This window comes from Pan paniscus, chromosome 6 (genome assembly GCF_029289425.2).
Source record: "Pan paniscus chromosome 6, NHGRI_mPanPan1-v2.0_pri, whole genome shotgun sequence".
Taxonomy (NCBI): Eukaryota; Metazoa; Chordata; class Mammalia; order Primates; family Hominidae; genus Pan; species Pan paniscus.
In genome coordinates this window covers 118102030-118129492 of record NC_073255.2, presented here as the reverse complement: position 1 = coordinate 118129492, position 27463 = coordinate 118102030, and the positions used below count along the sequence as shown (strand labels likewise).

General features: G+C 45.5%; 1 protein-coding gene across 24 annotated transcripts in view; it reads right to left on the bottom strand.

Moving 5' to 3' along the window:
• Positions 1 to 27463, bottom strand: part of STAG3 (STAG3 cohesin complex component) — a 37231-nt gene that overhangs the window by 3824 nt on the left and 5944 nt on the right. For 11 of the 24 annotated variants that reach the window (XM_055115213.1, XM_055115217.2, XM_055115216.1 and 8 more), the window contains 25 exons: positions 24233 to 24329; positions 22015 to 22091; positions 21528 to 21732; positions 20948 to 21099; positions 15163 to 15236; positions 13265 to 13388; positions 12668 to 12766; positions 12378 to 12457; positions 11962 to 12069; positions 11587 to 11701; positions 11175 to 11280; positions 10898 to 11001; positions 10217 to 10309; positions 10003 to 10092; positions 9576 to 9776; positions 9385 to 9455; positions 9194 to 9281; positions 8679 to 8759; positions 8502 to 8594; positions 8203 to 8371; positions 7953 to 8089; positions 6430 to 6531; positions 5773 to 5921; positions 5415 to 5543; positions 5164 to 5321 (listed from right to left, as the gene is read on the bottom strand). In XM_055115213.1, the coding sequence (XP_054971188.1) occupies positions 5164 to 5321; positions 5415 to 5543; positions 5773 to 5921; positions 6430 to 6531; positions 7953 to 8089; positions 8203 to 8371; positions 8502 to 8594; positions 8679 to 8759; positions 9194 to 9281; positions 9385 to 9455; positions 9576 to 9776; positions 10003 to 10092; positions 10217 to 10309; positions 10898 to 11001; positions 11175 to 11280; positions 11587 to 11701; positions 11962 to 12069; positions 12378 to 12457; positions 12668 to 12766; positions 13265 to 13388; positions 15163 to 15236; positions 20948 to 21099; positions 21528 to 21732; positions 22015 to 22091; positions 24233 to 24329 (2902 nt within the window). Of the gene's footprint in view, positions 1 to 5163; positions 5322 to 5414; positions 5544 to 5772; positions 5922 to 6429; positions 6532 to 7952; positions 8090 to 8202; positions 8372 to 8501; positions 8760 to 9193; positions 9282 to 9384; positions 9456 to 9575; positions 9777 to 10002; positions 10093 to 10216; positions 10310 to 10897; positions 11002 to 11174; positions 11281 to 11586; positions 11702 to 11961; positions 12070 to 12377; positions 12458 to 12667; positions 12767 to 13264; positions 13389 to 15162; positions 15237 to 20947; positions 21100 to 21527; positions 21733 to 22014; positions 22092 to 24232; positions 24330 to 27463 lie in introns of all 24 variants that reach the window. The other 13 variants (XM_055115205.1, XM_055115208.1, XM_055115204.1 and 10 more) reach the window with 2 other exon arrangements.

Genomic DNA, 27463 nt, shown 5'->3' with positions numbered 1-27463 from the left:
GCTAGAGTGGACAAATGAGGGCCAGGGAGGAACTGGAAAATGGGAGACAGGATTTTCTAAAAGCTAGAAAAAAAATGAAGTGATTGCAATGCCAGTATAACTGATATGATATGAAGGGGGACTTATCTCCTGCAGAGATTGGAGAAGGTAGAGGAGGAGAAAGAATCCAAAGATTCTCACTGCCTGAGAAAACCCAGGCAATACTATTTTAAAGCATCAGTCAAATTGACATTAACATCTGTTAACTGTAAACAGTCACACTCCCATTACCCTCCCTCTCCACTGAAAACAATAATCCCAAAGTGAGCGCCTATGGGTTTAAGCAGAGGGCTACAGAAAACAGGGAAGAGACATACCCCTGGGCTTGGATTCCCAGAGAGGAAACCTTGGGGCCCCAGGTGTGTCCTCCTGATCTCCCTGAGCTATTAATGGTGTGATGCCCGAGGGCTGGGCCCTTGAGTCTCTCCTCTTCTCCATCTTCACTGGCTTCCCCAGCCACTCACGTTCATGTCCTTAAATATCACCTATACTCTGCCATATCCCAAAGGGATCTCAAGCCTTCAGCTCTCCCCTGAACTCCATCTTAACAGCCCCCATGGTTTGTTCAACATCTCCACCTGTAATCCTGTGGCCAACACCAATGCCCCAACCTTCCCCCACAGCTATCTTCACTCTCTGCCTTCCCCATCTCAGATACTGTCAACTCCATCCTTCTGTCAGGCCAAAATCCTTGGAGCCATCCTCAACTGCTCTTTTTGTCTTACATCCCACATCCAGTTTGTCAGAAAAGCCTATTAGAGATACCTTGAAAATGCACCCAGAATCTGGCCGTTTCTCGGCACCTCCACCATTGCCCCCGGCCTAAGAAGCTCTCTTATCTTGAATCTTGGGCTGGACTCCTACAACAGCCACAACCTCCCTGCTGGTCTCCCAGCTTCTAGCCTTCCCCCATCTCCTGTCGTTTTCGACACAGCAGCCAGAAGGATCCTTTAAAAACAGAGGTTGATCCTGTCGTTCCTCAAAATCCTCCAATGGTTTTCCTACTGCACTCAGAGTAAAAGCCAGTCTCCGCCTTAGATGCTCTGGGATCCTGTACCCTCTCTTTGGTCTCATGTCCTACAATCTGCATTCTGGCCATAATGGTCTTCTCTGCTGTTCCTTGAACATTCCAGGAACATTCCCCCCATCCCCTCGTGGCCTCAGGACTGGCTGCTTCCTTTGGTATGCTATTCTGATACACACTAAGCACCCTCCCTCACCTGTTATAAAAAATTCACTGGGAGGCCAATAGGCTGAAATGGCTCCTGCACTTTGGGTTCCTAAGTCAGCAAACTGAAACTCAACTCAGAGTGAAAGTGTTGTGTGTAACCTAGGAGCAGGAAACTTCAGCTTAACCAGTCAGAAACTACCGACTAACCTCTAACAAGAGATTTATGGTCAGTTAACCTCTAAATATGAACTTTCCACTCTAACCAATCAAATAGTTTCTTTGTCTTGCTCCCAGAGACACCTTGTAAGTGTCCCCTCTGGTTTCCTCGGTGGTGGCGCCCTGAACTGCTGGCGGTCTGCCACTGCCTGATTGATAAAATTGCTGAATGCTCAAATAAACCTGTTAAAATTGTAATGTGCCTAAGTGTATCTTTTAACTTATTTTTTAGGCTTTTTGCCCAATATTTGTGTTGAGTCTTCCCTTGATCAGTCTTTGTAAGACTGCGATCCCCACCCCGCCAGCATTCCTCACAATCCTCCCTGCTTTTTTGCCATAGTATTTACTACTATCTGACACTCTCTAAAGAAAGAGATTTTTAGCTTTTTTGTTCACTGCTGTATTCCCAGCACACGGTGCTCAGTATCTATTGAATGAATAAAAACAAACTCTTCAGTTCTATCTTGCCTTCACAAACCCTACGCTTTAGGCAGAGCGATCTATGTACCTCCATGCTTCGCCCAGCACACAGCCTTCTATGCTTTGCTTGTGCTATTCTGCCAGCCCATGATGCTCCTCCTTCCTCTGTTCAGCTTATAAAAATCTTACTTATTTTTTAAGCTCCAGCAATTCCATCTTCTTGGTAAAGCTCTGAATTCTACAGCATTCACTTGTACAAGCCCTCAGGCAGTTATTGGCAATTGTTCATAATTCGAGTTTTCCATAATTAAAATTTCTCCCTTTCCTATTAGATAATAAGCTGCTGGATTCTTCATGGCCCCTAAAACACTGAACATAGTATCTTTCATATAGTAGGTCCCTAACAACTATGTATTAGTTAATTAATTAAAGCAGAGTTTCCTGGTGGTATAAGACATAATTTTAGGTGGTACACAGAAGACAACAAAAGGAAATCACACCTCATCTCACACTATATACAAAAATTAACTCAAACTGGATCACAAATCTAAATTAAGAGCTAAAACTATAACTTTTTTTTTTTTTCTGAGACAGTATCTCACTCTTTCGCCCAGGTTGGAGTGCAGTGGAACAATCTCGGCTCACTGCAAGCTCCGCCTCCCGGGTTCACGCCATTCTCCTGCCTCAGCCTCCCGAGTAGCTGGGACTACAGGCGCCCACCATCATGCCTGGCTAATTTTTTGTATTTTTAGTAGAGACGGGGTTTCACCGTGTTAGCCAGGATGGTCTCGATCTCCTGACCTCGTGATCCGCCCGCCTCGGCCTCCCAAAGTGCTGGGATTACAGGCGTGAGCCACCATGCCCGGCTAAAACTAACTCTCAGAAGAAAACACAGGAGTAAATCTTTGTGACCTCATGAATTAGCCAACAATTTCTCAAGATATGGCACCAAAAGCACAAGCAACAAAAGGAAAAAGTTAGATTTCACCAAATTCAAGAACTTTTGTGTTTCAAAGGACACCACCAATAACACGAAAAGACAACCCAAAAAATGGGAGAAAATGTTTGCATATCATAAGGAATCTCGTGTCTAGAATATATAAAGAATACTTACAACTCAACAATAAAAAGACAACCCTATTTTAAAATAGCTAAAGGATCAGAACAGGCATTTCTCCAAAGAAGATAAACAAATTGTCAATAAGCACATGAAAAGATGCTCAATACCATTAGTCATTAGGGAAATGCAAATTTAAACCACAATGAGATACCACACCTCACAGCTACTAGGAGATGGATAAAATAAAAAAAGACATTAATAAGTACCCGTGACAACATGGAGAAACCAGAGTCCCCATACATTGCTGGTAGGATTGTAAACTGGTGTAGGTACTTTGGAAAACAGTGTGGTAGTTCCTCAAAAACTTAAACATAGAATTGCCATACGAACCAGCAATTCCACTCCCAGGTATATCTCAAGATAACTGAAAAGATGCATCCACCCAAAAATGTGTACATGCATGTTTAGCAGCATTATGCATAAAAGAGCCCAAATGTCAATCAACTGACAAGTGGATAAGTAGAATGTGGCATATCCACACGATGGCATATTGTTTCGGCCATAAAAAGGTATGAGATACTGATATATGTCAAAGTATGGATGAACGTTGAAAACACTGTACTAAGTGAAAGAAGCTGGACATAAAAGGCCACATATTATATGATTCCATTTATATGAAAGGTCCAGAATAGGCAAATCAAGAGATAGGAATTATATTAGTGATACTACCTCAGGCTGGGAAGATGGGCAGAGACTGCGAATGGGTATGTGGTTTCTTTTGGAAAGATGAAAATGTTCTAAAATTAGATAGTTGTGATGGTTGTACAATTCAGTGAATATGCTAAGTGTACACTTTAAAAGGGTGATTTTTGGCTGGGCACGGGGGCTCACCAGCACTTTGGGAGCACTTTGGGAGGCTGAGGTGGGCAGATCACAAGGTCAGGAGTTTGAGACCAGCCTGGCCAACATGGTGAAACCCTGTCTCTACTAGAAATACAAAAATTGGCTGGGGGTGGTGGTGGACGCCTGTAATCCCAACTACTCAGGAGGCTGAGGGAGGAGAACCACTTGAACGTGGGAGGCGGAGGTTGCAGTGAGTCGAGATCACGCCACTGGACTCCAGCCTGGGTGACAGAGCGAGACTCCGTCTCAAAAAAAAAAAAAAAAAATGATTTTTATGATATGTAAGTTGTATCTCAATAAAGCTGTCACATAAAGTCCCATTTAAAAATGTACACTAGAAAACACATACTTGCATATGAAATAATGATTGCTACAATGTTGCTTAATATGAAGCTGTTTTTTAAAAAGCAAAGAAAAAACCTTAGGCAGCCAGGCACAGTGGCTCACACCTGTAATCCCAGCACTTTGGGAGGCTGAGGCAGGCAGATCATGAGGTCAGGAGATCAAGACCATCCTGGCTAACATGCTGAAAACCCATCTCTACCAAAAATTCAAAAAAAATTAGCCAGGCGTGGTGGCGGGCGCCTGTAGTCCCAGCTACTCGGGAGGCTGAGGCAGGAGAATGGCGTGAACCTGGGAGGCAGAGCTTGCAGTGAGCCGAGATGGCGCCACTGCACTCCAGCCTGGGCAACAGAGCAAGACTCCATCTTGAAAAATAAAAACAAAAACAAAACCTTAGGCAACTTATAAGACAACAGGTGATCTGAAGGTAAAAAACAATGAAGGTTGTGTAAAAGTGTCCAAGGTTTCAAAAATAATGGAATACAAGATGTTGAGGAGGGTACTCTGAATGTATAGATTTCTTAGTTCAATATTTGGTTTTATCATCAGTTTCTTTTTTTTTTTTTTGAGACAGAGTCTCGCTCTGTCGCCCAGGCTGGGGTGCAGTGGCGCAATCTCAGCTCACGGCAACCTCCGCCTCCCGGGTTCAAGTGATTCTCCTGCCTCAGCCTCCTGAGTAGTTGGGATTACAGATGCGCGCCACCATGCCCAGCTAATTTTTGTATTTTTAGTAGAGACGGGGTTTCACCATCTTGGCCAGGCTGGTCTCGAACACCTGACCTCGTGAGCCGCCTGCCTCGGCCTCCCAAAGTGCTGGGATTGCAGGCATGAGCCACCACACCTGGCCCTCTATTTGATTTTTAATACAGGTTTTCAGTTGACTAGATAAACCTTGAAAGAAATTAATACCCTGAATGACAGTAGATGCTCAATGAAATACTTGACAAAATAAGTTTGCAGGCAGCCAAAGACCACCTGCTGGGCACCCCCATACCCACACACAGCACCCTACCTTCAACGCGCCTCCTCTTGGAGCTGGGGAGGACCTGAGGGCTGGTCTCTGCTGTGTTCTCCACAGGGCTGAGGGAGTGGCAGTAGGTGGTGACTGGGCCCCAGGGACGGCCAGGTGCCTGGGAGACATGCTGCAGGCACTTTTCTAGATAGGACAGTCTATGAAAGAGGTAGAACCAAAAGCCTGAAGGGGCTACTGGGCCCTCAGCAGGCCCTTCCCTAATCCACATCTCTATCCACCCACCAACTTACAAAAGCTGCTTGTCCTGATGGAAGAGTCGGGGGGAAAACTCTGAAAGGAGCTCCAGGAATGCCAGATTTGGAGGCTGATTGGAGGAGCCAGCTGGAGGAAGCTCAGACAAGGAGAACTTGATGCCTTCCCTTGGTTGGGCAGAATTATTTTAGGAAGAAAGTCTCTTCCCACTTCCCTCCCAGGGCTGAGCTATCCTGTCCAAATGCACCCTCCCCCCGTCCCCAGCTTGTATCCAAAGGCATACCCACCCCTAACCTGACTGCTATGCCTTGAAACACATACCCTCCCTCCGAGACCTCCCTTCAAGACCTCGTTCCCAGCCCTCCCTGGACACAACCTGCAACCAATACTTCCTACTTGTGTAGCATGACCACGAGGTCACGGTTCTGCAGCTGCTGGGGTCCAAAACTCAAGGCAAACCTCCGGGCCAGGTCCCTCATCTCGATGAAGGCAGGAAGCTCATTCAGGCCCTGGGGCCCATGCTCCTGCAGCAGTTCTGTGTACAGCTGTGTCCAGGAGACATGGTGCATGTGGGAAAGGGAGGAACACGGCGGAAACAGAGAAGTCCAGCATTCTCTTCTCTACTCAGAAATTCCAAAGGCCTTGGGACACCATCTACTACTTTTACTCTTTCCTTCCTTCTAGGGAACTCCCGATACTAACCCCTGCAGCAAACAAAGCCCATCACCTCTACTCTGTCACATTAAATAAAAACGTCTATAGTAACTGAAGGAGGCTGAGAGAGAACAGACTGAAAAATAATTAGGAACTCCCTATCACTTCCTTGTTGGCGTTCCAATGTCCCGATAAGTTACTTTTGATGGGGTTGCCCAGTCAGTTAAAAAAAAAATACTTCCCAAGGGTCTACTAAGAATGAAGGAACCTATCACGTAAAGTTAAGAGTCAAAACAAGAAAAGTTACTGCTCTGAAGGATCTTACATTCTGAGTGGCTGAGGGTAGACAGAGACTTGGGGACAACAGGGCTGGCATGTCCTCAAGGCAGAAGGGCGCACCTGCTTGAGGCTCAGCAGCAGGATTCGGGAACAATGACTTCGGTCAATCTGCCTTGCTCTAGTTAATGTTTCCTTGATAATGTCACCATAGTCATTGTAGAACTGAGGGGAAAGAGTGGGGAAGGTAATGTCTGACTGGTGGAAAAGACCATTTGGTTTCTTCCTTCACATCCCTAATCATGTCTCCCTCCCAAACTGCCTTAGGTAGGAAACATGAACTGAAGCATAAAATAATTCAGACTAGACTTCATCTCTAATCAACAGGTGCAAAGCCCAAAATAAATCAGAGTTTCGGTAAACAAATAATAAGGCCGGGTGCAGTGGCTCACACCTGTAATCCCAGCACTTTGGGAGGCCAAGACAGGCGGATCACGAGGTCAGGAGATCGAGACCATCCTGGCTAATACGGTGAAACCCCGTCTCTACTAAAAATACAAAAAATTAGCCGGGCATGGTGGTGGGTGCCTGTAGTCCCAGCTACTCGGGAGGCTGAGGCAGGAGAATGGCATGAACCCAGGAGCCGGAGCTTGTAGTGAGCCGAGATCACGCCACTGCACTCCAGCCTGGGCGACAGAGCGAGATTCCGTCTCAAAAAATAAAATAAAATAAAATAAATAAAAAACAAATAATGAAACAGGCCAGGCATGGTGACTCACGCCTATAATCCCAGCAGTTTGGGAGGCCAAGTTGGGCGGATCACAAGGTCAGGAGATCAAGACCATCCTGGCGATGGTGAAACCCTGTCTTTACTAAAACTATAAAAATTAGCTGGGCGTGGCAGCGCATGCCTGTAATCCCAGCTACTTGGGAGGCTGAGGCAGGAGAATTGCTTGAACCCCGGGAGACAGAGGTTGCAGTGAGCCGAGATAGTGCCATTGCATTCTAGCCTGGCGACAGAGCTAGACTCTGTCTCAGAAAAAAAAAAAAAAAAAAGAAAAGAAAAGAAATAAACACTGCCCCAAGCCCAATTCTTGGAGAAGTAAGCCTGACAGTGCCCTCTCACACAGCACTGACACCTTCACTATTTGTCTCTCCCCAACTACAATGGAAGCTCCACCAAATAGGAACTTGTGTGTTTTGTTCACTGCTGTGGCCTTAGCTCCTGGAATGGTGCTTGGCACACAGCAGGTGCTCAATAAGCATAAATCAATACTGGTGGGTTGAGGAAACTGGGGCACCTATCTAGGTATCCTGTGAGGACTGATCCCTCTTTTATTCTTTTTTCCTTCTTATGTTACCCCATTCCATAGACTGGGGTCAGAGAAAAATAAATATTTCTGGACAGGAAGAATAAGCTATTTCCCCTCCAGTGAATTTCTTCACAGCTTTTTCTCCATAATTATTTACTATTAAGTCTCTTTTCTTTGTCCCCTTATTCTGAACTCCCAGTGCCTTTCCCTCCTACTTCTCCTTTAAGCTTGAAACCATTGGATATCCCCCACCTGTAGTGCTATTATGTTTCCAAGTCATGGCTGTGCTCAACTTGCTCCCTTCTCTTTTATTTCTGTAGGGCCTTGGTGTACCTTGTTGTAGTGTTTGAAAACATCTGAGGCTGCATCCATCTCCAGCACCCCATAAAGCAATAGCTTGCAGAACCCGGCTAGGAGGCGGCGCCGCTGGTGTAGCCGCTCTATCTGTAAATGATCCTCCTGGGAATCACCTGACTCACATGGAAGGCAAAAGGGAATCACAGACTTAAGCTTCCTGCCCTATATTTCTGAGCTACACCCAAGCCCCAGCCCTTACTGAGCCCCAGGTATAGAGTCACTGCACCACTGCCCAGGTCTCCCGGCTGGATGAAGACGTGGTCCATGAGGAAGCTGGCTAGCTCAGACTGGAGAGTAGCTTCAGGAAAAAAGACAAGTGGCCTAAGGAAATCACGGCCCCCAACAATCATCTGAGGGCTAAAGATGAGAAGTAGATCACTTAATAAGACAAAAGCCTGTAGGGGGAAAAGAAAGGATGTTTAAAAGGACAGAATGTTTCCCAAGGTAGAAATGACACTGTCAATTTCTCCTTGGAATGGGGGCAGGGATACTCGCCTTGTTGCTCCCACTTGAGTCAGTACTCACCTGCTCCTGGATCTCAGTATCCACATCTGAGAGGCAACTCTGGCAGAGTTCACAGAAGGCCACCATTCTGTCCCTCAAACTCGACAGCTGCTTCTGTGGGCACAGTGGCTTGAAGGGGAAGAATGAAGACACAGACTCCTCTGTTCCCATTATACCATCTAAGAGACCCACACTCACCTGGGAAGCATCTGATTTAGAAATGTGGGTTAGTGTCCAGAGAATGGAAAAATAGACAAGAGTCAAGGCTGGCAGGATAACCTGTAACAACAAAGGGTTTGAAAAATGAGGTTTGGGTTAGGAGAGGGAGAGACAGATAGCCAGAAACACACCAGTGAAGAGGAGAGAAAATGAGTAAAGGGAGAGCTAATTCCTTTTCCAGTGGAAAATGAGTGATACTCTGGACACTCTTCAGAGGCTTCTACATGAAGTAGAAATGTCACCGCTCCCTAATTTACTCTACGTCTTCTAGAATCCCTCAATATTATCCTTGGCTTCCAGGAAATCCAAGAAGACCCTGGAAGTAGAGTCCACCTTCTAAGAGAGGAATGTAAGAAGTGACCCCCACCCACCTGATCTTCCTCGCTTTGTCCACTCCACGCACTGAGACTTGACACACCTAGTGGCCACCTAGAACGTAGGTCCTTAAAATCTAGCCCCCCAGCCCCCAACCCATCTCTAGCCTGTCCACTCACCTGGTGAGGAACCTCTCCTGTGTCCACAGCCTTCTGCAGGAGTTGGCAACATGGCTCATAGAGCTCCCAGCGAGTCAGGTCATGAGCGCTTTGGGGGAGAAAGGGGAATGTTATACTGGAAAAGAACAGAGGGAACCAACTCCACAGACACCAGTAAAAACGGGATGGGGAAGAGGAGGAAAGCCACTCACTTGTAGAAGGCAGAGAGGCGTTTCAGAGTGGCTGCCAGATTATATACCTCATCCTCATCTAGGAAGGACGACTGAGAAGGAAAGAAGATCCACAATAGCATTTCCCCCAGAACTCATCAGTCCACATCCCCCGTCTTGCAGCCCCTCCCACCCTTGTTTGGGGTGTCCCATTGTCCAGCCCCAGCTCCTACCTGTAACAGCTCTTCAAGCTCCTGCTGGAAGCGGTCAGTCAGCAAATCTACTAGCTGGCTGCGGGCAAAGTCCGCCCGGCTGAAGAAAGTGAATTCGGGATTACAGAGCAGGTAGAGGGCATGCGCCCCAGCCTCAAGCACCGCTGGCTCTGCATGCTTCACCACCACCTCCTGGAGTTGCTGCAGGAACAGCTCCAGGTGCTGAGAAGAAAAGGCAGAAGATGGTGTGCTGTGGGGATGGGAGGAGGACACTCTTCTGGCGGGAAGTGGAACGGGGTTAAAAGCATTAAACTTCAAGGATAAGATGCCTAAGAAAAGGCTTGCTGATTTTTCTGGAACCCAAGTTCTTGGGAAAAAAAGATACTGGCAATAGAACCCTTTGGCCCTGGCAGGCAAGCAGCAAGGTATAGGAAATCTATCTCCCTACCTTCTCCAAGCGCCCAGTGCAGTAGATGTGGAGGTCAAAGCAGCTGAGAAGCTGGAGCAGGGGAGTGACCTTCTCTGCATCAGCTGAGAACTGTGATGATTGACAGGGAGGCCTCCTTACAAGCTGACACATTGCTAATTCCTACTCCCACCCCCACAGAGGCCATTTCCTTTCACTTCTCTTGGTGTGATGCAGAGTGGAGGGGCAGCGGTACCTTGGCCAGGAGCTGGGGCAGCAGGGGGATGAGGTGCTCAGTCAACTTCACCCTGTCATCGGCTTGGGTCTTGCGCTCCTTAGAGGTTAAGCCCTGGAATGAGAGTCACTTGGGGGTGGGGGAGGTGTAGAGAAACACTGGTGCAGGGGGTGTGTGCAGTCCTCCTCCCCATGACCTTATCTGCCTAGAAGGAAAAGAGAACTCGGTAGCTCCCACGAGATTTCTTTTTTCTGGAAATGAAACTCCTTTTTTTTTTTTTTTTGAGACGGAGTCTCGCTCTGTCGCCCAGGCTGGAGTGCAGTGGCGTGATCTTGGCTCACTGCAAGCTCCACCTCCCAGGTTCACGCCATTCTCCTGCCTCAGCCTCCCAAGTAGCTGGGACTACAGGTGCCCGCTACCACGCCCAGCTAATTTTTTTTTTTTTTTGTATTTTTAGTAGAGACAGGGTTTCACTGTGTCAGCCAGGATGGTCTCGATCTCCTGACCTCGTGATCTGCCTGCCTCAGCCTCCCAAAGTGCTGGGATTATAGGCGTAAGCCACTGCGCCTGGCCCTTTTTTCTGGAAATGAAATTCTTTAAAGGGTAGAAGGAGCACCCTAACCCCAGCCTGGGGGATAAGGATGCATATTGCCTGTCAAGACTGAGTATTGCTGACCTACCCACTCTACCCTCACACCATACCTTCCTCCCAGTGACCCGGCCCACAGGCGGGTGCCCCTCTGAAGCTTGCCGGGCACTGGACACAAGGATTTCTATCAGTGTGCTCTCCTGCACATCACCCAGGTCTGGAGTGCCAGGAGGATCAAAAACATAGAATCAAAGATTAGCCACCTTCCAACTCCAAGTTCCCCCCAACCGATGCCACCGTTGCTGCCTTGTACAAGTGAAGCAAGCAATCCCTCCCAGTTTCACCCTAGGGGGTGGAAGGTCCCTGTCCCTGGCTCCGTGTGACACGTACTCTGGTCCTTCTCCAGCAGCAGGCTTGTCAGACCCTCCCAGTCCTTCAGCCGAGCCCCTGCACAGTCCCACAGACTGTCTACTAAGTAAGCAGCGTGGTCATGGAGCTAGGGGAGAACGTGCATGGGGAGTTAATGATAGCATGTTAAAAATACCCTACGACGTGGTTACTGATTAAATATCGCTCTCCTTCCTACAGTGTCCACTCCCATCCTTCTCCATTTGTCTTTTTTTTTTTTTTTCAATAGAGACAGAGTCTCACTGTGTTGCCCAGGCTGGTCTCAAACTCCTGGGCTCAAAGGATCCTCCCACCTCAGCCTCCCAAAGTGCTGGGCTTACAGGCGTGAGCCACCAACCCCAGCCCACTTGTAGGTCCTATGCACAACAGCCAGACTTCTCTCTGTGTATGTCACCTCGCTCTCCACAAAGAAGGACAGCAGAAGCTGGAAGAAAGTCCTCTGGGTGCCTGGGCTCTGGCGTTGCTCTCTTCCACCCATCATTCTTATCTCGCACTCAGGGTAGAAGAGTCTGGTGGAATGGACACAAGGAAAGGGCTCAGCACAACAGGAAACAAGGAGGTGTAACGACCACAGAGGGAGGAGATGGCCCAAGGAGATGATAAAGGAAAAGGAGGTGAGAGCTAAGGAAAGCCCCAAGGAGCTGTGAGAAGAAAGGAGACACCAGAGAGACTTTCACAGAGATGGGGAGGCCTTAGGTAGGTCAGCAGCAGATGGAGGAGAGAAACCAAGAGCGTGGTTTTAAAGAAACATAAAAGGAGCCCCACTCACTTCCAGTACAGAAATTCGCCTGCGGCAGAGGCCAGGCCTCGATGAGAGGCATACACAACGGGGTAGACGCTCTCACAGTCTGCGTCCGTCAGCACCCCTTCCATGTTCCTGCCCACAGAAAAGCAGAAAGAGTGTGTGAATAGGGACATTGTCTTCTGGCACAACCAAGGCTAGAAACAAAAAGAGGCAAAAGCAACAAGGACATAACTCACAAAAAACTTCTAAATGAAGAGCGGAAGACAAAGGAGTATGGGGAGTTAGAGAAGACAGAAATATTACCCCCTCAACATACTGCAACTCAGGAATGACCTCAGTCAACCTGCACAGATGGAAGAGTCAGCTATGACAGGTGGAGGGAGATGACCCTGGAAGGGCAAAGGTCTGAGACACCGGCCTCCCCTCTTCCCAGGACTCACTTAAGGATAAGTATCAGTAATCTGACAGCCTCCACTGCCACATCATACTCTCTGTCCATGACCATGGAAACCATCCGGTCCTGCAGAAAGGAGAAAGTCACTCAATATCTCATTACACCCATTCCAAACATTCTGTTCTCTTAGAATCAGAGACTCCTAAAGAGAGTGCCTACGTAGAGGCAGACGCTGGGATAGCCAAGACATCTTAGAGCATGAGGGGTAGAAAGATACAAGGTGGGGAAACAGGAACCACGACAAAGAGCCAAGCCATGGAGCACCACCCATTTTACCTTGAAGCGGCTGGTGAAGAGCTCCAGGCGTGTGGTCAGGTCCCGGTTACCGTACAGCCCTTTCAGGGCCTTCACACACTTCAGGCGGACGTCTCGGTGCTGGTGAGGAGGGAAAACCAGGAGAATGGAAATAAGACTAACCACACTCTACTCGCCCCTACTAAGCCTCCAGACTCCCCTCTCCGATCCCTCATTCTAGCTTGGGTGTCCCCTCTACTGAGGACTCTTAAGATGTCAGAAACAATGAACAGCTGTCTTCTTACTTAAAAAACAAAAGGATCACAGCAGTACTCATGATGAGAAGGATCCTTTGGCTGCCCTTTAGCACCTGCATTACCATCCATCAATAACTCTCTTCCATGGGAAAGTCTCTCTCCCCGTACCTCATGTTTTGAGTCATTTCATCTCCTGGGTATGTCTCTCTCTACCTTATCCTACTCTCCCCAGTGCTAGGGGAATTTCAAGGTTCAGCGCCTTGATGGGTTCATCATTGGTCACTAGGTAAAATATCTCAGTGGCAGGCCCAGGAAAAGGTGAAATGTCCTAGGACAGGAAAAAGATGAAGGAAACGGAAAGGGAAACTGACTCGAATCCCACCTTATCATGCAGAGTCCAACCAATATATTTTAAATAGCTGTCGGTGAGGAAAGACGTGCTGTAGCTTTGCATCCAACACCCAATTTCCTCAATGCAGATAGCACGGATCTCAGGAAGGACATCCCTAGACACAGACAGATAAGTTGACTCTTAGAGCCACCCTCTCTCCAAACTCACTTTCCATCCTACCAGATAACTCCCTCTCATGGAAGAATCTATTTTCTTGAAATGCCATGGACCCCATGCCTTTCATTTCTTCCTCCCGATGTAAATACTATATATATAGTAAAATACATGTAAATATTTTTTTTTTAAGGGATAGGGTCTCTTGCTATGTTGCCCAAGCTGGCCTTGAACTCCTGGGTTCAAGTCATCTTCCCACTTTGGCCTCTCAAGTAGCTAGGACTACAAAAATGTGCCATACCCAGTTAGTAAATATTTTCTTTCTGTTACCAAACCATAAAATAGTTAAACACCAGCCTTGTACAGCCTAATTCTCCACTCCACCTGTTGCCCAGGCTGGAGTGCAGCGGCACGATCTCAGCTCACTGCAACCTCTACCTCTCGGGTTCAAGTGATTCTCCTGCCTCAGCCTCCCGAGTAGCTGGGATTACAGGTGCACCACCACGCCCAGCTACCTTTTTGTATTTTTAGTAGAGACGGGGTTTTGCCATGTTGGCCAGGCTGGTCTCGAACTCCTGATCTCAAGTGATCTGCCTGTCTTGGCCTCCCAAACTGCTGGGGTTACAGGTGTGAGCCACTGCACCCGGTCTCCATACCTCTTTTAAAAACCAATTTTGAAAGTTCATTCAGGCTGGGCATGGTGGCCAAAAATTAGCCAAGCATGGTGGTGGGCGCCTGTAGTCCCAGCTACGTGGGAGGCTGAGGCAGAAGAATCGCCTAAACCCGGGGGGTGGGGCTTGCCGTGAGCCGAGATCGCACCACTGCACTCCAGCCTGGGCGACACAGTGAGACTCCGTCCCCACCAAAAAAAAAAAAAAGTTAATTCAACTGTTGGCCAAAGTGTGTGTGTGTTTTAATTCCACATTAAGAAAAGGTTACATCAGCTGAAAGGCTCTGGAGAGGCAGAAGTGAAACCTAGGTAAGAGTGAGAAACATCTACAATTTTTTTTTCTTTTTTTTTTTTTTTTGAGATGGAGTTTCACTCTTGTTGCCTAGGCTGGAGTGCAATGGCGTCATCTCAGCTCACCGCAACCTCCACCTCCTGGGTTCAAGCGATTCTCCTGCCTCAGCCTCCCGAGCAGCTGGGATTACAGGGATGCGCCACCACATCCGGCTAATTTTGTATTTTCAGTAGAGATGGAGTTTCTCCATGTTGGTCAGGCTGGTTGTGAACTCCTGACCTCAGGTGATCTGCCTGCCTTGGCCTCCCAAAGTGCTGGGATTACAGGCGTGAGCCACCACGCCCGGCCTACAGATATTCTTTTTAACTTAATTTGATCAGGTCATTAAACAGTATAAAACTCCCCTGCCCTTCGCACAGTGAGACAGCAGGCTGGGCCAGGAGAAGGCTCACCAGGCAGCAGGCATCCCTCAGAAAAGCCCCGCCTTTCTATTCTCTGCTCTTATCCTCAAGTCTCCAACCCCAGAAAGATGAGGAGTTGGGGCAGATCTGGGGCAAAGCCAGAGCAGGAAAATACTCAGCAATGCTTTATTCTCTTATTTTCTCCCAGAAGCACTTACAAGATCCTTTGTAGGTGGTGATAAACTAAACCTCACCAATTTGAAACATTTGTTGTTAAGAATTTTTGCTCCAGCTGCATTAATTCTGGGACTAACCAAATAACTAAGGGTTGGAGGGGGGAAAACCTTATTCACTTCCTCAGATTCCATAACCAAAGGCCAGCTGCTTCAATGAGAGAGGCCCATTAGCTCACCTGTACCGATGAACAAAGACACCCCTGAAGAGGGCATTCATCATCCCCTCAATCTCCTCTTGATGCTCTTGGAGCTGGAGGACAGGGAGAAACGGGTTAATCTTTCTTGTACCCTAACAAGCATAAGGCCCTGAAGATACAGAAAAACTACAACTTCCACCTACTTCCTGTTTATTATAGGATAGTGTGAACCCCCGTAATCCTATGCTCTCTTTTAAACCTTCTAATTCTGGAAGAAGCTGTATAGTCAACTAATGCCTCAGAGGTTTGTGTTTAGTAAAAATAATAACCCCTCTGCATGTGGTTATTCGGACTATTCAGAAGCCCTAGGTGGCATTATACAGGCGTATCTCGCTTTATTGCGCTTTATTGATTTGCAGATTTTTTTTAAACAAACTAAAGGTGTGTGACAACCCTGCATTGAGCATACCTATCAGTGCCATTTTTCTAATAGTATATCCTCACTTTGTGTCCCTGTGGCACATTTTGGTAATTCTCACAATATTTCAAACCTTTTCATTATGGTATCTGTTATGGTTATCTGTGATCAGTAATCTTTAATGTTACATATTTTTTTATGAGACAGGGTCTCACTCTGGCACCCAGGCTGGAGTACAGTGGTGTGACCATGGCTCACGGCAGCCTCCACCTCCTGGACTCGAGCAATCCTCCTGCCTCAGCCTCCCGACTAGCTGGGAGTCCAGATGCATGCCGCCACACCCAGCTAGTTAAAAAAAAATTTTTTTTTTTTGTAGAGACGGGCTCTCCCTATGTTTGCCCAGGCTGGTCTTGAACTCCTGGGCTCAAGCGATCCTTCCACCTCACCCTCCCAAAGCGCTGGGATTACAGGCATGGGCCATCACACCCAGCCTAATGTTACTACTGTAACTGTTTTGGGGTGCCACAAACCGTGCCCATATAAGATGGCAAACTTAACAATGTCTGTGTTCTGACTACTCTACCAACAAGAGTTTCTCTGTCTCTCTCTCTCTCCTCAGGCCTCCCTATTCATTCCTTGAGACACAAAAATATTGTAATTAGGTCAATTAATAACCCTTTTAAGTGTCCAAATGAAAGGAAGAGTCACATGTTTCTCACTTTAAATCAAAAGCTAGAAATGATTAAGCTTAGAGGCCAGGCGCGGTGGCTCACACCTATAATCCCAGCACTTTGGGTGGCCAAGGTGGGCAAATCACTTGAGGTCAGTTCGAGACCAGCCTGACCAACATGGCGAAACCCCGTCTCTACTAAAAATAGAAAATTAGCTGGGTGCAGTGGCGGGCACCTATAACCCCACCTACTCAGGAGGCTGAGGCAGGAGAATCACTTGAACCCGGGAGGTGGAGGTTGTGGTGAGCCAAGATCACGCCATCGCACTCTAGCCTGGGCAACAAAGTGAGACTCCGTCTGAAAAAGAAAAAAAAAAAAAAAAAAAAAGAAATGATTAAGCTTAGTTGAAAGCCAAGACAGGCCAATCGATAGCTAGGCTTCTTGTGCCAAACAGCCAAGTTATGAATGCAAAAGAAAAATTCTTGAAAGAAATTAAAAATGCTACTCCAGTGAACACACAAAGGGTAAGAAAGTTAAACAGTCTTATTGCTGATACAGAGACAGTTTTAGTAGTCGGAACAGAAGATCAAACCAGCCACAACATTCCCTTTGGCCAAAGCCCAATCCAGATCAATGTCCTAGCTGTTTTCCATTCTATGAAGGCTGAGCAAAGTAAGGAAGCCACAGAAGAAAAGTTTGAAGCTAGAAGTTAGTTCGTGAGGTTTAAGGAAAGAAGCCCTCTCCATAACATAAAAGTACACGGTGAAGCAGCAAATACTGATAGAGAAGCAACAAGTTATCAAGAAAATCTAGCTAAGATCACTGATGAAGGTGGCTACACTAAACAATGAATTTTCAATGTGGACTAAACTGCCTTATATTGGAAAACGCCTTATATTGGAAAATCTAGGATTTTCGCAGCTATTGAGGAGAAGTCAATGCCTGGCTTCAAAGCTTCAACGGACAGCCTGACTCCTTGTTAGGGGCTAATGCAGTTGCTGACTTTAAGTTGAAGCCAATACTCATTTACCATTTTAAAAATCCTAAGGCCCTTAAGAATTTTGCTAAATCTACTCTTCCTATGCTCTATAAACGAAACAACAAAGCCTAACTGATATCACATCTGTTCACAGTATGGTTTCCTGAATATTTTAAGCACATGGGTGAGGCCTACTGCTCAGAAAAAAAGATTCCTTTCAAAATATTACCGCTCAATGACAATGCACCTGGTCACCCAAGAGCTCTGGTGAAGATGTACAAGGAGATCCATGTTGCTTTTTTCATGCCCACTAACACAACATCCATTTTGCAGCCCATGAAACAAGGAGTAATTTCAACTTCAAGTCTTATTATTTCAGAAATACATTTCATAAGGCTATAGCTGCCACAGTGATTCCTCTGATGATTTGGGCAAAGTCCATTTAAAACCTCCTGGGGTTAGGCATGGTGGCTCATGCCTACAATCCCAACTTTTTGGGAGGCTGAGGTGGGAGGACTGATTAAGCCCAGGAGTTCAAGACTAGCCTGGGCAACACAGTGAGACCCTGTCTCTACAGAAACAAAACAAAAACTAGCCAGATGTGGTATGCAATCTGTAGTACCAGATACTTGGAAGGATAAGGCAGGAACATCACTTGAGCACAGGAGGTTGGGGCTGCAGTGAGCCATGACTGCACCAGTACATTCCGGTCTAGGCAACAGAGCGAGACCCTGTCTTCAAAACAAAAAACAAAACCAGAAAAACTCAACCCCCCATCCGGGAAGGATTCACCATTTTATCTTATTTTATTTTATTTATTTTTGAGATGGAGTCTTGCTCCATAGCACAGGCTAGAGTGTGGTGGCGCGATCTTGGCTCACTGCAACCTCTGCCTCCTGGGTTCAAGCAATTCTCCTGCTTCAGCCTCCCAAGTAGCTGGGATTACAAGCAGCACCACCACACCTAGCTAATTTTTGTATTTTTAGTTGAGATGGGTTTTTGCCATGTTGGCCAGGCTGGTTTCAAACTCCTGACCTCACGTAGTCCACCTGCCTCAGCCTCCCAAAGTGCTGGGATTACAGGTGTGAGCCACTGTGCCTGGCCGGGATTCACCATTTTAAATGCCATAAAGAACATTTGTGGTTCATGGGAGGAGGTCAAAATATCAACATTAACAAGAGTTAAGTTGATTCTAACCCTCATGGATGACTTTGAGAGGTTTAAGACTTCAGTAGAGGAAGTAAACTACATGTGCAGTGGAAATAGCAAGAGAACTAGAAGTAGAGACTGAAGATGTGGCTGAATTGCTGCAATTTCATGACCTTGAACAAATAAGGAATTGCTTCTTATGAATGAGCAAGGAAAGTGGTTTCCTGAAATGGAATCTATTCCTGGTGAAGAGGTTGTGAATATTGTTGAAATGACAACAAATGATTCAGACTATTACCTAAACTTAGCTGATAAAGCAGCACCAGGGCTTGAGAGAATTGACTCTTGTTTTGAAAGAATTTCTACTGTGGGTAAAATGTCATCAAACAGCATTTCATGTTACAGAGAAATTTTTTGTAAAAGGAAGAGTCAGTAGATGCAGCAAACTTCACTGTTGTCTTATTTCAAGAAATTGCTACAGCCACCCTAACCTTCAGCAACCACTACCCTGATCAGTCAGCAGCCATCAACATGGAGGCAAGACCCTCCACCAACAAAAAGATTTAACTCGCTAAAGGTTCAGATTGTCATTAGCATTTTTTAGCAATAAAATATTTCTAAATTAAGGTACATACACTGCTTTTTAGACAATAGTCTTGCACACTTAACAGACTACAGTGTAAACATAACTTTCATAGGCACTGAGAATTAAAATTTTTGATTTTTTGATTGTGTGACTCACTGTACTTCAATATTCACTTTATTGTGGTGGTCTGGAATTGAATCTGCAATATCTTTGAGGTATGATGCCCGTATATGTTTCTAACAATTTGGAAAACAAATTTTTAGTAAGTTGCAGTTTAATAGAAGTGGAACTAGCAAAAATGAGAAGAAAGGAATTAGATCAGTGGTTCTCAACTGAGGCTAATTTTGTTCCCCAGGGGAGATTTAGCAGTGTCTAAAGATTTTTTTGGCTGCCACAACTTGCTGGGGGAGCAGGGTACTACTGGTATCTATCTAGTAGATAAAGGCCAGAGATCTGCTAAACATCCTACCATGGCAGGACAGCCCCGCAACGTCCATAGTGCCATTGTTGAAAAATCCTGGATCACATGAACAATAGACACCAAAGAAACAGAATTATAAGGAGAAAGGGAACATTCTTTAAGACAACAGGCCCCACCTCTTCAATTATGTAAGAACAACATATCATTTTCGACAGGACATACTTAAGTCTTTAGGGCTGAAGTACCTATATGTCCATATTTTACACTAAAATAGCAAAAATAGGTAAAGCAAATATGTAAAATATTTGGGAAAGGGAGACTGAGAAAAGGCTACTGGCTTTAGGAATTAGGAAGTCATTGGTTTAGAAAGAACAGTTTCAAAGAAAATGGGGAAATAAGCTAGGTAGCAAAAAGGATTCAGTTAGTTGGACATTAAGGAAGTAAGGAAATACTATCCTAAAAGGAAGGATGGAAAAAAGAGTAACTCACAAAGGAGCAGAGTGAAATAAAGATTCAAGAGCCTATATACATTTATAAGTGGAGAGAAGAAAACAGTGGGGAGGAAGAAATTTAGGATAAAATGAGGGGAATTATAATGATAATTGATTAACCAAGAGCCCAGAGAAGCCAAAAAAGAAAAAGAAAAGAAAAGATTCACACTAGTGTACATAATTTAAAATCCGGGATAGATTAATACTCAAGCTTTTAAGATCAACCTGACAATGCAAAATAACAAAAGAGAATGAGGGAAGTGGAAAGTTTCCTTCTCTAGTGATTTAGAATGGAAGAGATCTTTTGTGAGGGCTAGAGAAACAGCCAAATGATATGGTCAGACATGGTGAGTCCTGCCAACCTCATAGGAGGGGTCTTAGACACTAACAGAGAGTGAGGAGAAAACACCAGTAGTGTTACTCTTATGACAGACCCAGCTGATTAAAGATTTCATCAGCGTAAAAGATTTTGCTATGGCTTATGCCCCCCAGTGGTCATCTTTAAGTTTAAAAGGAAACAAAACAAGTATCTACTATGAGCCAAGTGAGGCAATTTACTCATCTCATTTATTCTTCACAAAAAGGTGAGATTATTCCTTTTTTTAAAGAAAAGAAAACTGAAGAGAGGTTACATAAGGCTATGGAGCTAGTGACTAAATGCAACAGAATTTAAAGCGAGGAGTTCACTGGGAGGCCTGTTTTCTTTCCATTCCTTGAAAATTTGGCCTCCCTTGTCAATGGTTGGCTTTTAGTACTCCTGCACTCACTTGCACACTGCACACTTGACAAGTAGGTCAAAACTTAATTCCCTGCATGACAGGCAGGTACAGCACTTAAACACTCCTGACAATGAGTGCTGACAAAAAAAAAAAAAAACTGAGCAAAAGTGGTATTAGAGAGAACTCTAAATTACACATTATTTGTTGAGCCCACAACCCAGAAACAAGATGAGCATGCAATGACCCCTTACAGGATGGGTCTATGAAACTATTGCCAGACTCCATTATTCATGATCTTGAAAGACTGCCCAGGGCCTGATAAGGGGGTCTGTGGCAGAAGTGGCTGCAAGTTGGGAAAAGGGGAAGGAAGAAGCAGGGAACACTCCTCACCTCTTTGCGTTTCTCCAACAGGCTCTCCAGCCGCTCAGGTGCCCTCTGCCCTGGCCCCTTGTTTCTTTCAGCCTCATACTGACGCTGATTGTTATCTTGGTGCACACTCAGTTGGAGGGCAACTTTTACCAGGGAGGTCATCAGTTTCATAGCTTTGAGTAAGGAAAAAGAGATAAAGAAATCATTACTGAGGTCAGAGGAGAGAGGATGAGTAGAAGGAAAAAATAGAAGGAAAGAAGGGCAATGAAAATGAGAAGTCAGAGCAGGATGACCCTAAAATCCTAAGACGGCCTGTCCTGGAGTGGACTGTTTCCCTCGAACCCTTGTGGTCTTCTTTTAACCATCAGCATACCCCTAGTGGTGGGCTCTGACAAAAATATTAAACCTGGAAATTGTTGCTGTGATCTACCCCTTCTCAAAACTCCACTAGTGAGAAACTGGATTGAAGTTTAGGATAAAAGAGGCATGGCCTTGAAGTGAAGAGCCAAGATGCAGGTAGGAAAGAAGACCCTGAATCAGAGAACAGAGGAAAGTCCTATAAATCCCCAGGAGAATGTCCAGAGTAAAAATGAATGCTCACCAGCCAGGGTGCTAGTGTGACGGAAGGCACGGACTTGTGAGTCTGAGAGGCCAGTGAGCAGGGAGATGAGGTTGTCCATAGGGAAGCCATCATAGAGGAGGCTGTACTGGCACTGACAGACCAATGTCCTCACAAATTCACAGAAGCTGCCCTGGAACTTCTTCCAGGATGGACCTGGAGCTATGAGAGGGTAGTCCCCCGAGTCCTACAAAAGGATGTATGAAAAGGATGGGGAAGTTATTACCAGGTCCATGAAGTCATAGGGGCTTGGATGTCAAAACCCAACAGTCCAGTAAAAATATCTGTTATACCTCATTTCCTGGTATTCTCCCCAATTTGAGAGGCATATTCAGATCTCTTTTACCCCCAAGAGACTGAATTCCTCCTTCTAAAAGCTACCCTATTTCACAGAATCAAAAAGAAGGGGATAATAGGCATTGTGTTTTGAAATAAGAGGGGTAAGAGGATCCTGGTCATCTTCTTCCACCTCATTAAACTGCTCTGTTAGGTGCTGGATGATCTCTGAGTTGGACATCTTCTTGAACATCTCGGGGGTCACAATGCCTAAAGAATGAAGGATATGAGGTGCTTACAAGGAAAATAACAGGATGCTTTGATCATTTACAGATATACCTGAAGATGAGCAAGGAAACATTCTGCAAAGAGCTTAGGTGGGGAATGAGAAGACCCCCTGGTCAACAGTCTGCCAACATCCAACCATGTATCTGCTATAAGGCAATCTCTCTAAAAACCCAAAGGAAGGGAGCCACAGGTTATGGTGTAGACATGGCCAAATCCAAGAACCACACCTCACACAACCAGGCTGAAAACTGCACAGAAATGGCATCAAGAAACCCCAATCACAAAGATACAAATCTCTTAAGTGGATGGACCCAAATTCCTGAGGAATATGTGCTTTGCCAAGAAGCACAACAAGAACGGCCTAAAGAAGATGCAGGCCAGCCGGGCGCAGTCGGTCATGCCTGTAATCCCAGCACTTTGGGAGGCCAAGGCGGGTGAATCACAAGGTCAGGAATTCGAGACCAGCCTGGCCAACATGGTGAAACCCCGTCTCTACTAAAAATGCAAAAAATGAGCTGGGCATAGTGGCGGGTGCCTGTAATCCCAGCTACTCGGGAGGCTGAGGCAGGAGAATCGCTTGAACCTGGGAGGCGGAGGTTGCAGTAAGCTGAGATCACACTACTGCACTCCAGCCTGGGCAACAAGTGAGACTGTCTCAAAAAAAAAAAAAAAGATGATGCAGGGCAACAATGCCAGGGCCATGAGTGCACATGCTGAGGCTATCAAGTCCCTCATAAAGCCCAAGGAGGTTAAGCCGACTTGCCTACACTGCCCACCCCAAGCTTGAGAAGCATGCTTGTGCCCACAATGCCAAGGGGCTCAGGCTGTGCCAGCCAAAGGCCAAGGATCAAATGAAGGGCCAGGCTGCACCTCCACCTTCAGTTCTAGCTCAGGCTCCCAAAAGTACCCAGGCCTGTACAAAGGCTTCAGAGTAGAGATCTCTCTCTGCCAGCATGAGGTCAGGACTGGTGTCCCCTTGCACTATTTGTACAAATAAACCTGAGGCAGGATTTGTTTCAAAAAAAAAAAAGGAATCAAGCAGTGAAAAACTGCCAAAAAACAACAACGACGACAAAAAAAAAACAAACCAAAAAACAGGCCAGGCGCGATGGCTCATGCCTGTAACACCAACACTTTGGGAGGTCGAGGCAGGGGGATCGCCTGAGGTCAGGAGTTCAAGATCAGCCTGGTGAAACCCCGTCTCTACTAAAAATACAAAAATTAGCCACGTATGGTGGCACTCGCCTGTAATCCCAGCCACCTGGGAGGCTGAGGCACGAGAATCGCTTAAATCCAGGATGTAGAGGTTGCAGTGAGCCCAGATCATGCCACTGCACTCTAGCCTGGGCAACAGAGTGAGACTCTGTCTCAAAAAAAAACAAAAAAAAACAAAACAAAGACAGCAATAAAACTAAGCCAGATGCTGATTTCTTATATAATACAACCTGACTGAGACCATCTGTCCCAATAAACTAAGCCATGGCAATAAGAGTTCTGGGGGTACCACAGCTACAGAGGAGAAATATGGGCAAAGTAGCTGGGAAACAAAGAGTAACATTATTGCATCTAGAAAGACCAAAGGATGTCTTCAAATTTGTGCCATAACATAAGCATGATTACTTCTTTTTCCCTAAAGTGTCTTGCCTCTAAACCAACATGGTTCCCTACTGGATCACTTCCCATATTTATCAATAAAAAATTTAGTTAAAGAAGTGAAACTTTTCTCTCTTTTTTTTTGAAGACAGTCTGGCTCTGTCGCCCAGGCTGGAGTGCAGTGGCGCTATCCTGGCTCACTATAACCTCCACCTCCTGGGTTCAAGCAATTCTACAGGCATGAGCCACCATACCCAGATAATTTTTTGTATTTTAGTAGGGGTTTCGCCATGTTTCCCAAGCTGGTTTTAAACTCCTGACCTCAAGTGATCCACCTGCCTCAGCTTCCCAAAGTGCTGGGATTACAGGTGTGAGTCACAGTGCCCAGCCTAAATAAGTAAAATTTTTCTAATGCTTTACCATCTTTCTTTATTTAGGAAATGTCTAATCCTACTTATCTAAATGGAGAAAGAATTTCATAACATAGGAACAAAAGGCTGGGAATTAGAAAGGGGGAGCAGTTTCCTCACCTTTACATCCGCAAGATTGGATGAAAAAGTTAACAAGCTCCAGAAATCCTGCATCCTGGTCTTGCTTGTAGCTATCCAGCCACTCATCTACCAAAGACTAGGGAAAAAAAATGTAGATGACTTCTGTTTCTGGCAATATGACAGAATAGAAATCCTATATGATCTTCCCAATTGAACCATCTAAACTTCTGTAAAACATTTAAAACATCTTTCACAATGTACTGGTGAACTAGAATGAAAGGTAAAATTTCATATAGGCCAAAAATGAGGTGTAAGTAGCAACCCTGGGAGGTAAACAAACTGACTTTTGCCCTAAAGGTTTCATTAATCCCTGGGGATTTATGACTTTGTATCCAGATGGCTGCATGGAATGCAGAGCACAGGAGGTAGAGCCTAAGCTTTTTCCAAGACGAGTAGTCCAAGAGGAGGCACCTAAATAAAGCTGGGTCCTGCAAAGAGTCAGATCCTCAAGGAAGTGAGATTGAACACTAAACCTACCGGGCAGATAGAGACAGCAAGAAAACTAGCTTGTTATGACCTGAGGGTACAGTGGAGGGAAAAGAAAATAATTCTTTCTTGAGAATTCATAACCATAGTGAGCCCTCAGATCTGGATTTGCAATCAAGATTCACACCACATACATGATCAGAATAATCTTTTTTTTTCTTTTCCTTTTTTTTTTTTTTTTTTGAGATGGAGTCTCACTCTGTAGCCCAAGCTGGAGTGCAATGGTGTGATCTCGGCTCACTACAACCTCCACCTCCCACGTTCAAGCAATTCTCCTGCTTCAGCCTCACAAGTAGCTGGGATTACAGGTGTGCGCCACCACGCCTGGCTAATGGCTAATTTTTGTATTTTTAGTAGATACAGGGTTTCACCATATTGGCCAGGCTGATCTCGAACTCCTGACCTCAAGTGAGATCCACCTTAGCCTCCCAAAGTGCTGGGATTACAGACATGAGCCACCACACCCAGCCCAGAATAATCATTCAGATAATTAAAAGCGATTCAGGCTGGGAGCAGTAACCCAAGTAAAGTGAAACTCATGTTGCCCAGGCTGGTCTACCAAAAACAGAATAATTTAGTCAGGCATGGTGGCACACACCTATAGTCCCAGCTGAGAGGGGCTGAGGTGGGAAGATCACCACCTCGCCACTGAGGGAGGTCAAACCAGCAGGGAGCCGTGATAGCACCACTGCACTCCAGCCTAGAAAGAATGAGACCCTGTCTTAAAAAAAAAAAAAAGTGATTCTGGAGTGTCCCCAGACAACTGTCAAAGCAAAAGCAGGTTCCTTTCTTAAAAACCCAGCTTTGGCCTAGGCCCCAAAGAATTCCAACACATAAGAACTCCAGGGAAAATGAGTGGCTCACAATAAAACCTAGTAAAACATATAAAGAAACAAGGCACTGACAGAATTATACTCACAAAGACTTTAGATAATAATCTATCATAGATTATAAAATGACTATGTTTAATAAAATTTTAAAAATAAAAGGGGGAGAATGGGCTAAAAAAAAGAAATAAAAGGCCAGGCATGGTGGCTCACACCTGTAATCCCAGCACTTTGGAAGGCCGAGGCCGGCGGATCACGAGGTCAAAAGATCGAGACCATCCCGGCCAACACGGTGAAACCCCATCTCTGCTAAAAATACAAAAATTAGTTGGGCGTGGTGGCATGCATCTGTAATCCCAGCTACTCAGGAGGCTGAGGCAGGAGAATCATGTGAACCCGGGAGGCGGAGGTTGCAGTGAGCCAAGATCACGTCACTGCACTCCAGCCTGGCGACAGAGCAAGACTCCGTCTCATAAAAAAAAAAAAAAAAAACTAACACGCTGTACAACTGCATATAAGGTGGAAAAGACATTTGGAATTAAAATGTGCTCAGGTCCTTGCAGAAGATAAGAAATCCAAAGGAAGGCAAGCAAAGGTGGAAAAAGAAACAGAAAAGAAAAAACGAATGTACCAACTCAATACTAGGCCATAAGGCTAAGTCTCCATAAATTTATTTCTTTTTTTTTTTTTTGAGACAGAGTCTCACTCTGTCATCCAGGCTGGAGTGCCGTGGCACAATCTCAGCTCACTGCAACCTCCGCCTCCCGAGTTCAAGTAATTCTCATGCCTCAGCCTCCAAAGTGGCTGGGATTACAGACAAACGCCACCACATGCAGCTAATTTTTGTATTTTTAGTAGAGATGGGGTTTCACCATGTTGGCCAGGCTGGTCTCAAACTCCTGGCCTCGAGTGATCTGCCCGCCTCAGCCTCCCCAAGTGCTGGGATCACAGGTGTGAGCCACTGTGCCCGGCCCCTACATAAATTTCAAACACCACATTCCCTGACTACAACACAATGAAGTTAGAAATCAAATAACGAAAATATAACTAGCAAAATTCTACATGTTTGAAAATTTTAAATATTTTCCCAGAAACTATAAAATTACACATTAATGTGGATAAATCTCAAACAATGTTAACTGAAATAATTAAATCATAGAAGCCTGAATAATGGATTCATTTACATAATTAAAGAACATATTCATAGTGGTAACACTATAATGAGAGACGAGAAAGATTAACACAAAATTCACACTAGTGTTTACCTGTGGGTAATAAGGAGACTGTGAAATGGAGTAGAAAGAAGGTACACAAAGGATCTCTACAGCACTATTAATGTTTCATTTCTTGAGCTGGGGCTAGAGATCTGAGTGATCATTTCATTTTTATTTTTTAAACTACATATAAGCTTTGTACACTTTCGGGTATTAGAACTTCAATAAAATTATAAAAAAAGAAACAAGGAAAAAATAATTAAGTGTAATTGTCAAGATGGAGCTAAAAAATAACATGGGTGAACAAGGTGCCACCCACATCCAAGCTTCCTTCCTGTGTCATGCAATGCCTCTCCTCATCTGCTCCATCAATCAATAAAGGCATAATCACTCCTGTGATACCTTTAAGAAAAGAACATGCTCTCTCAAAGCCAGGTGCAGTGACTCACGCCTGTAATCCCAGCACTTTGGGAGGCCAAGGTGGGCAGATCACCTGAGGTCAGAAGTTGGAGGCCAGCCTGGCCAACATGGCGAAACCCCATCTCTACTAAAAATACAAAAAGTAGCTGGGCGTGGTGGCACACGCCTGTAATCCCAGCTACTTGGGAGGCTGAGGCACAAGAATCGCTTGAACCCAGGAGGCAGAGGCCGCAGTGAGCCGAGACTGTGCCACTGCACTCCAG